This window comes from Choristoneura fumiferana, chromosome 26 (assembly GCF_025370935.1).
Source record: "Choristoneura fumiferana chromosome 26, NRCan_CFum_1, whole genome shotgun sequence".
NCBI classification, from domain to species: Eukaryota; Metazoa; Arthropoda; class Insecta; order Lepidoptera; family Tortricidae; genus Choristoneura; species Choristoneura fumiferana.
This window is the reverse complement of record NC_133497.1, coordinates 11,044,651-11,057,300: the sequence shown is the minus strand read 5'-3', so window position 1 is coordinate 11,057,300 and position 12,650 is coordinate 11,044,651. Positions and strand designations below refer to the sequence as shown.

Here is a 12,650-nt window from a genome sequence, read left to right as displayed (position 1 = left end):
TATTCACAAAATTATTTTAATTATGAATAAACCCGCGGAGCTCACCCAAAAACTATGAGATTTGACATTTCGGCCTCACGCTACACTAGCGCCTCTAGCGGCGAATTCATACGCGATAGCCCTCATTGCTTAATTTTCTCCCGACACTGTTAACCATGAGTACGAGTAATTTAATTACCTCTACTTTCCGACCACATTACAGTGGATTTAGGAGGCTGGCCCGCTTCCGAACACTCCGTTACACCTGGCAAATTATTTATTGAATCAGGCGTTGCTTTGCGGAGGTCCATATCAATGAACTAAAAGAATTTCCTTGCTCACCCGCGAACTTACGATAGCTAAGCTTATGCAAAATATGCGTGTTCATGCAGTTCCTCCACCTCCACACTGTAAGAACACACACAATCACACAAACCCATCTATCACACACCACACTCACTGACGATTGTAGTGTGGTGGGTGGTGATAGATGGGTTTGTGTGATTGTGTGTGTTCTTACAGTGTGGAGGTGGAGGAACTGCATGAACACGCATATTTTGCATAAGCTTAGCTATCGTAAGGTCGCGGGTGAGCAAGGAAATTCTTTTAGTTCATTGACCTGGCAAATTCTTCGGATATCCTTTCTTGAGCACTCGCCGAAGCCCGTTCCTGGTGTAGTACAAGTCTTCGCTGCTGAAGTGCTCTGAACAGACCACGCTGCGGGAGTTAGGGTGCCAGGATGGCTCCTCGCGGCTCTCGCGTATCACCTCTATCCATTTCTCTGTTACGCTCAGATCACGGTTTGGGAACCTGGAAAAACATAATAGCTGTTGCCTGCGTAGAACTCAAAAGCACTCAAATAGCATATATGTGGTGACCATAAAAATGTTTAATAAACTGCCTGACTCGATGAGGGCTATCGCGTACGAATTCGCCGCTAGAGGCGCTAGTGTAGCGTGAGGTCTCCGATATGTCAAATCTCATAGTTTTTGGATGAGCTACGCGGGTTTATTTGTAATTAGAATAATTTTGTGAATATTTTGCATTACCTGAAATTAATTATGGCAATTATGCGACAAGGGGCAATGAATGTCTGTGTTTTGAGACAGTTTTGTCTTTCGGAAACTTTTGTCCTCCCTTTTTTCCGAACAAAACGGGACTACGCAACACTGTGGTTGCTCGATATTTTTATGGTACGGTTTTAAGGTGTATTAAATATGATTTTAATCTAAGCTTTGTTTTCACGCCCGTAATAACAGACTTTGAAAGTCACACTTAAAAACGCTCACAGTGGCGCCATCTAGAAAGACAAAAAACGATAGCCCTCATTAGGAACGAAACAAATGGCATAAAATTTATAAAATTAGTTAAAGATATATTAATTTTGAAACGCTATTATAAAATAAATGATTATTTAAATCACAAATTATAATGCAAATTTTTATTGTATTATTCTGTGGGAGTGTGGTACTACACCCACAGAATACCGGCCTGAAATACATAAGTAGTAGTTTTGCTACTGTTTCATACGGTGAGTGGGAGATCCGGGGGGCCCAACTCCCCTCCCTCCTTCCCACCTCCTCTATCCCCGTCCCCTTTAGGCCGGCAACGCACCCGCAGTCCAAATTATGCTGTAGGTGTTTAGGGTGGCGGTGATCACTTACCATCAGGTGACCCGCATGCTAGTTTGCCAGCTATTTGATAAAAAAGCCATATTTGCTTGGATTAAACCTACTTTAATTTGCAAAAAAAAACAAGAAATAGGTAATTAATAAATATTGCTGACGTAAGCACCATCTAGACCCCCCCGGCCCCATGTCATCAGAAACAAGCAAAGCAAAGACCCCCCACCCCCCTTCGGTGCTTAAATAATACTTGAATGACTCCTAGGTATGGATTGTTCGTACGATCAAATTCGGTACTATACAGATAGTTTGATTCCCGGGGAATCACAGACATAGGTAGGATAGTCTTTATCCCAAAAATTGCATAGTTCCCAGTTCCCGCGGGATAGCGATATATATATAACGAATTTTACGCGGACGGAGTCACGGGCGACAGCTAGAGCCAATATACGGCATATGTCGTTCGGTTTTTTTTGTTAAAAAACGTTTTTTTGTATTAAATACTAACCTACTTAATAGTTTCATTACTTATTTAACATCCGTTTTACTTTAGTACATTGTGTCTTAAGGGCGGTAAGTGAGGAATTACGAACGAGATTCTATTAGAAGCCCGAAGTCAAAGACTGCGGCTTTAATGAGCCGATGTTCGTAATTCTAGTACCGCCCGTGCGACATACGATGTTTTTCATCACATTTGCGAGTAAAATTGTATATTTGTAAAAGAAAAACTAATATTTTATCCAAAATTGCCGATACCGCTGATTGCGCTCTTGGCAGCGCCAGCACCCCGCCTCCCTCCCTCCCGTGTGATGAAAATTGTGTTTACAACGTTGCTTTCCGTACTTACGTGTGAAACGTCACCCCATCCTCCTTTTTGTTTCTTGACGACTGATTCTTGCATCCTTTGACGACACAATTTGGCATTTTTAACTTTGATTTGGAGATGTACGTGCGTCTCTAAGCGCCACAGTGCCCCGACTGAGGCGGGGCGTAGTTTTGCTACATGTGTGCGTAGGAAGGCGTAGTTGTAGATGCTTTGCTGTACGGACTTGTCTCACTCTTTTATTTACTCTGTATTCGAGTGGGGTTGCCATGACATGTGTCCGACTTTCCCCGACTTTGTTTTATCTTAGTTTTTATAACAGTATTTTAAAAATAATACTAATCAAACAGATAAAAATTAAATATGTCATGAAACATTAGAAGCCCGAAGTTTTTATTTCTAAAGAAAAAATTAATTTGTTAAATATTGGCGATACATTTATTTTGCGTTTTTAAAGTCACACATAAATTCCCCCCTCCCTCAGCATTCTGATTTATTTTGTAGTTTTATGCTAGTAATGTGTGCGTATCCATTATACGGCCCTGACTTTTACCGACGGTGCTTCTGAAACATCAAGCTGAGGGTTTTTTAACGGTTCAGCATTAAGGTAGCCTGTCCGATTCACACCGCAATGACACATAGTTTGTTGTTTTTTTTTTGTACCTAATAATTTGTTGTCTTGTGTTAAAATAATGTTATTGGAAACTTTTTTCTTCTTTCCTTCTGTTATAAAATTAATGAGTATATTCCTCTCACTCACGCTCACGCTTATATCATTCCCTCTTTCTCTCAAAGCTTGACTGGTAGTTACCTGAAAGGGATGTTTGCCTTTGCTTGCACTTGCACGTATTAAAATTTGACAATTGTATTTGTGTTTTGTGTTGTAGTAGTACATTAAAGAGTCTAAATCTAAATACATACATTAATCATGGACATTGAAACATCTCTGTTGGGAAATAAATCGGTTAATGGATATAATTCAAGGTTTAAAAAAAAAAACAGTACTTACGTTATTTTCATCGCTAATTCACTGCTGCATTTTTGAAAGTCCATAGTCCTACACTGAACACTAGTTTCACTATCCGTCCGTCCGTCCACCGCTTAGCTTACAGACTGTTAGTGCTACATTTTGCCCCATACTAGTACGGTCGGAACCTTACATGTGCGTGGTCTGACACGCCCTTCACCGATGTTATTAAATTGTAACCTTTAATTATGCCATTAGAGATTATGACAAAAAATATTATGCCAAAAAAGATAAAGAACCATTGCAGTGAGCCAGTGAGGTAGGCACCGATTCATCATCCCAGCCTATATACGTCCCACTGCAGGGCACAGGCCTCCCCTCAGAATGAGAGGGCTTGGGCAGTAGTTCCCACGCGGGCCCAGTGCGGATTGGGAACTTCACACACACCATTGAATTGCTTCGCAGGTTTGTGCAGGTTTCCTCACGATGTTTTCCTTCACCGTAAAGCGAAGCGTTTCGAAAAAGTGAGAGGTGCGAGCCGGGGTTTGAACCCACGATCCTCTGCTATGGCTTGAGAGGCCATAGTTCAAGCCACTCGGCCACCACGGCTTCAAGCTAAATTAAGTTATGGTTCCTGTCATGTTGGTTACATTTTATTCTAGAAGAGCGGGTTCTCCTGTCACATGTATATTCCTATACTTACTAGATCTCTAACCTTCTTGCATGCATCTGGATATTATAATTTTTTTTTTTTCATCTTGATAACTTATAATTCTAATAAATATGAAACCCCTTGGTGAATCGTTCCCGGGTCATTTATTCGAGTGTATATGTCATTTGATATTCGTGGGCATATTTATGTCGACATGGCAGAAGGTTCTGTAACAGTCTCCGTCTCCATGCTATCGCAGAAATACAGGAGGTCTAAAAACAATCGAAAGTTTCATCACACTACAGCCTATTGGCCGTAGAATTTAATGTTTTAGTGCCTCGTAAGGCGGCACGTAGTCTTGCTACATGTGTGCGTTGCAAGGCGTAGTTGTAGATAATTTGCTGTTCACGGAGTTGTTTCACTTTTTATTTACTCTGTATTCGAGTGGGGTTGCCATGCGTCCGAGTTTCCCCGACTTTGTCTTATCCTAGTGTTTATGACATTTATAAAAAAATACGACCTAAAAAATCGAGGCAGTTGAAACAGGTAACAAAAGTGTTGCCACATTGTTTTGTATTGTTTTTCCAAGATTTCCTCTTCGAGAAAAGATGTACTTACTGCGAGCTCGTGACCAGTCCTTCGAGACCCTTGGCTGCTCCAAGCCTTCAGGGTCGTGAGCTGGCCGCTTGAGGGTCGCTGCTGTCTGCGTGCTGGCTTCCAAGACAGACATTGAGGTCTAGGAACAAGTAGGGTCATAAATCCAACTTATTATACTAATTTTCTAGAGACTCACTCATATTTATGAATCAGGATAAATCACGTCTTTTTTGTACATGTTATTATACAAGGCATACAAAATGTTCTTAAAATTAGTTGTACTAATATTATAAATGCAAAAGCTTCTGTGTGTGTGTTGTTATTTTGATGAAATTTAGTGTACATATAGCTGCGTGTCTGGAGCTGGGCACATATTTTCATTATATATTATATTGAAATCTCAATATTCTTTAGTCATACTCACATGTACAAAGTCTCCTAAATATTTGAAAGAATATGGAGAGTGCGCAGAATGAGGTTGACTTATAATTTCATCTGCCAAAGAGCTATTTTCATGCTCCGGCTGGATCTCTGCTTCTTCTATCTCTTCTTTAACAAACAGCTCATCAAACTCGTTCACTGTTATAGAATTAAGTGCAAAATCTTTGTTGGCCGCTTCACCTTTCAAACTTAACTCATACTCTTTCCATTTTTTAGCAATATCCGCGCCGTATTTTACCTCAGTAACACTATCGTCAAACGGACAAATACCTGCTTTCCGAAAACCATCTTTAATAACATCAGTAGCATAATTTTTGAAATCAGTAATAATCATATCACAGAACTGTTCACTATCACAGCTTTTCAAGTTAAGTAGATCGGTTTCCCATTTGCGTTTCAAACTATCAAATATGGAGAATACTTTTAGCAGTTTCGGTATTTTTATGAAGATAATGTTGGCTCTTCGTGATTCTTCCATTAACTGGATATCTATATGGGACGAATGCCCATTAAAAGCTATTAGGATAGGCGGCGGTTTGCGGAGATGTCTTAGAAACGTTTTAATGAAATAGTCCCTGAATTCGTTTCTAGTCAGCCAACCGTTCTCAGCAACAGCATAGCAAGCTTCATCGTTAGAAATTAGATCACGTGGTCTGATATCGTCCTTAAAAACAATAAAGACAGGTGCCTTTTGTCCTTCAGCGTTACATGCCGTCAAAACTGTAGTATTTCGCTCTTTATCATCAGACCTATATATTTTTTCTCCTGTAATTGTATAACCGGTTTCGTCAATGAACCAGATTTTGCCAGAGTCTTTTAAATCATTATCCTCTATAATGTCTTTAAGAACATTAAAATATTCCTTGAAAACTGCAAATTCCTTCTCTGGTTGCGGCTTCGTCAAACCGTTGCGGTTAGCGAACAATGTGAACCAACTTTCTCCAGGGGATCCTCCTTTAAATTGAGAAGGGATCTCACAAGTCTTTACGTAATCACCTATTAGTTCCAATTTCTCTTTTATATTGGATTTGAAACCATGCTTTTCCATGTATCTGAGATTGTCGGCCAATTTCCCCTCTACTTCTTTCGAAAGAAAGAGCCAGGTTTTTCCCATGGTTTGAAATCTAGGTCCATGTTTTTTAGCGACATAGTCCATGAGGGTGCTTTGCGGGATTGTGTACCGTGCGGCGACCTACCGATACAAAAGAAAGATACAACCATATACAACATTCAAATCTATTGTCAAGAAGACTAATTATTTAGAACTAAGTAATTCTGATTTCTGATCCGCATTGGCGATGGATCCCTTACTGTGCGTGTGCATGTGTTAAAACTGTAGTTGGGTTAAATACTTCCGCTTTATAGATATCACTAATCATTAAATAACATTGCAAATCTGCTTAAAAAAACCCCGTTGAGTTTGTTCCCGGATTTTTGTCAAGAGGTTTTTCCTAGCCGCCGAAAATGAATGAAGATATTTGACTTTGACCTGGTCGACGGTCAAAACGCCGGACAGGACCACGTACACGGCTTCCTCCATCTTCTCCTTGGTCCATGTTCGTATTTGTGGCGACATTATTGGACCTGGAGCAAAACTTTACACTCATATTCTGTAAAAGGTTGTTTAATGAATGTGGCTCAATCAACTTTTAGGTGTATGGTATTACTAGTTTTTGCCCGCGGCTTCGTCCGCATGGAATTCGGTTATCGCGCTCTGTTCCCTCGGGAACTGTGCATTTTTCCGGGATAAAAAGTATCTTATGTCACTCTCTGACCCATAAACTATCTCTATAGCAAAAATCACGTCTATCCATCGCTCCGTTTCGACGTGAAAGTCGGACAAACATACAAACACACACACTTTCACATTTATAATATTAGTATGGATTGTGTCCCGCAACTCACAAGATATCAGTTGACACGATCAGTGATAAATTATAACGTGTTTGTTTACTAACGCGTTTTTTCTGTGTATCGATCGAATATGTGTAAATAAATGTCTCTCTGTCTCTCTCTATTAGCACGCTTAGGAGACGAGCCATGAAGCCATGTCGACCCATATTATCCTACTTTTAATAAGTAACTCGGGGGTCGGGAGACTCACCATGCAAACAAGCTGCACTAAAAATTTAATTGACCTGTTTAAATATAGATATACGTATTACCGTTTATAGATATGCCTAACGAGGTAAGTAATAAAAGTACCTAATACGAGATAACAACCTTTATAACATGTCTAGGGCATAAATCTATACAGCCATAGCGTCAAATATGTGTATTTCAATTGAGTAGTTGGTGCTCATGGGCGGTGTGTGATCATTTCCCATCAGATGATCCGCTTGCTCGTTTGCCTCCCGCTCACAGTAGAAAAAAATACATCAATCTTATGGTTAGTGGCAAAAAGGTGTAAAGATATTTTTGACGTCTTAATAACGTACAATAAACGTCATAAATAAGTGATCACTTTCGTACCTTGTCCCTTTCAGTCGTTACATAATTAAAGTGACAAGGTACAAAAGTGATCACTTATTTATGACGTGGACTGTACATGTTTTTTAAATGAAATGAAAAAGTTTATTCCACACACAATACAATTATTACCACAAAAACAACAAAAGTATAAAATATAAAATACAAAAAATCAAGTAAACATAAATATTAAATTTTGTGTGAAAAAGGTCCCGCCTCAGCATAAATGCGGACTCCGGGGGTCCTTTACGCCCTTGGCTGTACTTACATAGACAAGCTTTGCTTAGTTTGTGACTAGGCCAATTGGTGTCAGTTGTCCTATGACGCCATGATATATTAATTACATAAGCTCATATTTTTTAAGCTTGGTTAATATGATAACAATATGTATAACGATGAAAACAATAGATAAAACAATTTAAAAAAGCATTTTTACAATCGAAAAAAACAATCTATGAATTTAACAATCAGTTTTTTTATGTATTTGAAGTTTAGGATAGTTGTATGTAAATTTATGATCTCTAATAACGTTAATTAACGCAATTCATAAAAATCTTGAGAATATTTATTTATTAGCATTAGAAACTTCCCCGATTCCCCCTAAATCTATAGACAAGCTTCAGCGTTGGCAACCCTGAACGCCGCGATGTCGTTCAGCCATGTTTATTTTAAGAACACGTGCAGCGCGCGCTTCATTGCAATTTGAACTGTAAACCTATAGCACAAGAGTGATGTTGGCTTGGTCGGACGACCAGTTTCTTTGTATTGTTTACAATTTGTTCTTTAAAATATATCTAAAAGAGTCTGATAATGTTTAAAAATGTTCATGAAATACTGTACTGTTTTCAAGTGAAAAATCTATCCTCCCATAAATTACCTACCTACCTTCTAAATGTAAAAAAATGCGATATGTGTTTTGAAAGTTTCCTATTTCAAATCCGAAAGTGAAAATACTACACGAAATAATACGTACCATTAGAAACCAATAAAAATACAAACAAAACTGCGTGTAGCTTCTTTCCAGTGGCGATCTTTGCTCGCGCAACCTCTCTCTCACTCGGCGTCTGACGCACTAATCCCACCCCGCTACCCGGACAGGGTTGCCACTCGTTATTCGTCATACCCGCAAAAATCACAGAAAATGATAGTCCTTTACCACTAGCCCTACTGGTGGATGGGGCTTGGGTGTCGACCGACTCACTATGTTCCTGACCAATTCTAACCATGAGTTTACAGTGACCGTACTAGATAGCGACGGCGTAAATTATTTGTAGAGGCGCTGTACAGTTCTCCATACAAATAATTTACGCCGTCGCTATCGAGTACGGTCACTGTAAACTCATGGTATTTAGTATTTATTTATTTGGCAAAAAACATAAAATACATAAGGCCTTATTCTAATAAGTCTTACAATATTATGCACCCTGGTAGGGTATAGCCACATTTATAATAATGTTATCTAATGGTAGTGGTATCCATATAAATTGAGATTTTAACGCGAACGCGATCGAGACGTATTTTGTAACCGAAAACTTACACTAAGGGCACTGATTCATTAGTGGTTTTACTTAATTCTAAGTGCTTGGTCACTGCGATTGACTAAGTTGTTAGTGACCCTGACTACGAAGCCAACGGTTGCGGATTCGATCGAAATCAAATCTACAATGAATACCTACACTGTAACTTGAATCTTGGATGTTTGTATGTATTTAAGTATATATTTAGCTATGTGTAGGTCGAAAATACAAACTGAAATATAGATGCACAGAAAAACCAGAAAAATAAGACCATCACTGGGAACGAACCCAGGTCCTCGGTAATCCGTACGCGTGCTATACCGCTACACCACTGCTGGTCAAGGTACAGACACGAATTTCCCCTATGCACCTCATATCTCAGCTTGTTGTTTCTTATTTAGCCACTTAAGCAGTGACGCTAGCGACATCTATGCCGTAGCCCTCATCGAGAAACTTTTTTTTTTTTGTATAGCACGCGGTACGGATTACCGAGGACTTGGGTTCGATTCCCAGTGATGGTCTTATTTTTCTGGTTTTTCTGTGCATCTATATTTCAGTTTGTATTTTCAATTTAGGTTTTACGGGATGACCGTATAAGTAAAAATTTGGAATTGAAATAAAAAATACAAAAAAGATTCCAAAAAACCATCTTATGTGTAGGTCTATCCTATATCCGTTGTCTGACGGATAGTCCTACTGTTGTAAAATTCATTTTCTGTGAAATATAATATTTTGTATTTTTTTGTCTGGTACAAGCTTTGGAATTTGTCCCAGGATATTATTATTATAATTTGTTCTCGGTTCTCTGGGTTGTGGCAAAATCAGTTTTGCTCCTCCGAGCAATGTTGACCACTGAACTGAGCCATGCCCCTTTTTAACCCCCGACGCAAAAAGAGGGGTGTTATAAGTTTGACCGCTATGTGTCTGTCTCTGTGGCACCGTAGCTAAACTGTTTAGCGTAGGGTGGACCGATTTTAATGCGGTTTTTTTTATTTGAAGTCTGGTTTTTTGCACACTGCAACCTGCAACGCACACAAACAATATACTTAATATATGTTTACTTTTAAGTTTGGACTTACTACATCCATGATTCTAAATCTTGATTGGGTGTCTTTGCAGTACCAAATTTATAAACGTTTTTATCTATGCAGGTATCTATCTAACTAAACCCGTTTCCCTGGTCCCTAAGTCCCTATGGTTCACAGTAAACATAGAAACTACATCTCAGCCGTAAAAATTCTTGCAAACAATGTTTACGTAACATTTCAGGCTACCATTTTGTTATTGTAACCAAATATGAACACATGCAGTGTAGTCACAAAGCTGTGCGTGTGTGAGTGCGACCAGCCGTCAACCCGCTTGCGTCACTTGTTTATAGCGAAGAGCGGCAACGTCGCCTTTCTTAAGGGCGGCGACAGACGCAGCGGTTGGACCTATATTACTAAACCTATAGGTAGTGCCACGAGAGTTGAAGTGAATGATGAATAATTGTTTGCATAAAAGGAGAATTAATTAAATGAATGAGTGAATGTCAACATCCCGCTGTCATTACATGACGTGCTCTTGTGTGTGTGATCTCAACTCTTATGGCACTGCCTTTACTAATATGTATAATAAATGTGAAATTATGTGAGTGTGTATATTTATCTATTTAAAAAGCGCCTTAAATATATTTATGAGACACCCTTTCATTTAACAGTAACGTTTTAAATATGAAACTACCGTGAGACTTACTCATATTAAATTATATTGACGTGGATAACTCACGTAACAGAATATATAATAAAATAGGACTAACTAACGTACAGTGCCCTTAGTGTAAGTTTTCGGTTACAAAATACGTCTCGATCACGTTCGCGTCAAAATCTCAATTTGTATGTAAACACGAACAGCGCCTCTAGCGGTACGTTTGCGATGTTCGTGTTTCCATACAAATTGAGATTTTAACGCGAACGCGATCGAGACGTACTTTAAACTATTTTGTAACCGAAAACTTACACTAAGGGTACAGAATGGCCACGCTCCGCCCCGCACCGATTCGAGTTACCCCACCCCTCAAGCGCAGATTGCAGGAAAACCGCAGGAAACCAGTCGGGTGCGCAATTCGATGTATGTCGGCCACAATCATTTTGCGAAATGGTAACGGTGCCCTACCTACTTCCTTTTATAAATAAATAATGATTACTGAAACTATCGCGATTAATACATGAAATAACTACCTACCGAATAATTCGTTTAAGTTGGCAACCCTCGCGCCGGCAGCTTTCTCGCGCAAAGAATCTCAATCGCAGTTCAACGCGGGAATGCTGCCTGCGTGATGGGCACCATGGCAAGAGGCCCACCTCTCTTTTTAATTAAAGTTTTAGTTTTAGTTATTTTAATTTAATAGTAGTTTTAGTCCTATGGATATTTTGTATTTTCTTAATTAGTTTAAGTTGGTAGCCGTATATCTATTGTAATTGAAAATAATAATGCTTCAATACACAGACAGACACATTTTAAGTAGGTTTAAATAAATAGGTAAGATTTGGTATTTTTAGGTTAAGATTAGGACTACTACGAAATTCGAAAATCGAAATTCGTAATCGTATTGTACCTACCGTCCCGCTGACGCTAATATTATTTAGTACGAGAGCGAGAGGGACGGTACGATACCGACTACGATTCTTGTATTTCGTAGTAGCCCCCCTGCTCAGATGTAACGCCGAGCGGTTGGAACGCTCTGGCCCCGCGTCCCGACCGCCCCTCTGTAACCAGCCCAGCGTTCCGGGCGCGCTCGGCGCTCGACGGGAGCCGAGAAAGCCGAGCGCGGCTGCTCGGATCGATGCAATAGCCTAGCACGGAACGGAGGGTTACTTTTTAACTTCAATTAAGTATTAGCCTGTAAAGTTCTCTACAAATTACACCGTTATACTTTGACCGTAACAGCATTTAGCAACGTGTCAGGCGAAAATATATTCTTTTTATTGAAAAATAATGACAATGGCCACTAGCAAGTTTCCTGACTTACTGACCAACCGTCGCCGGGACCTTTATTGTTTGCCATTGACTGTCAGTGTTAGGTGATCAATTAAGTGTACTTTTTAACCCCCGACGTAAAAAGAGGGGTGTTATCATAAGTTAGACTGCTGTGTGTCTTTCTGTGGCATCGTAGTCGTAGCTCTAACCGGTGGACCGATTTGAATGCGGTTTTTTTTTACTTTGAAATCAGGTTTTCTGGCGATAGTTCTTAGACATGTTTCATCAAAATCGGTTCAGTCGTTTTTGAGATATAGAACTTTAAAGTGACAAAGTCGGGGGCCTTCCAACTTTTTGTTCGTTAGGTTAGGTTAGGATTTCGTATTTTATACGGAATCTTCCAAGTTTAGGTATATTTTATACCTTTGGCTAACGACTATTTTCTCGCTCAAGAAACGAACAAAAGATATAAGATCCTGTGTGAGTAAAAGAGACACATATATTAATAGTTGATCGCTGGCTGTTCACACTGTCGGCGAGAACTCACTCTTACATCTTTTGTCGCAGCGACAAGAGCTATAAAACTCGCTGAGCTATAGATACTCGCTCAGCGATGTCAGCT

The 12,650-nt window shown here is 39.5% G+C and overlaps 1 protein-coding gene across 1 annotated transcript; it reads right to left on the bottom strand.

Moving 5' to 3' along the window:
- Positions 1 to 673: 673 nt before the first annotated feature.
- Positions 674 to 8,660, bottom strand: LOC141442569 (uncharacterized). The gene is made up of 5 exons (XM_074107585.1): positions 8,527 to 8,660; positions 6,574 to 6,668; positions 5,068 to 6,276; positions 4,665 to 4,782; positions 674 to 789 (listed from the first exon to the last, which is right to left on the bottom strand). Exons 2-5 carry the CDS (start codon positions 6,658 to 6,660, stop codon positions 770 to 772), a joined length of 1,434 nt encoding a protein of 477 aa, XP_073963686.1. The 5' UTR covers positions 6,661 to 6,668; positions 8,527 to 8,660; the 3' UTR covers positions 674 to 769.
- Between the last annotated feature and the right edge of the window lie 3,990 nt (positions 8,661 to 12,650).

Coding starts and splice junctions, on each gene's coding strand:
- LOC141442569 (XM_074107585.1), bottom strand. CDS start 6,660: ATGTCGCCACAAATACGAACATGGACCAAGGAGAAGATGGAGGAAGCC. Junction 6,277..6,573: donor GCGTTTTGACCGTCGACCAG/GTCAAAGTCAAA, acceptor TTGTATCGGTAG/GTCGCCGCACGGTACACAAT. Junction 790..4,664: donor GGACTGGTCACGAGCTCGCA/GTAAGTACATCT, acceptor ATGTTTTTCCAG/GTTCCCAAACCGTGATCTGA.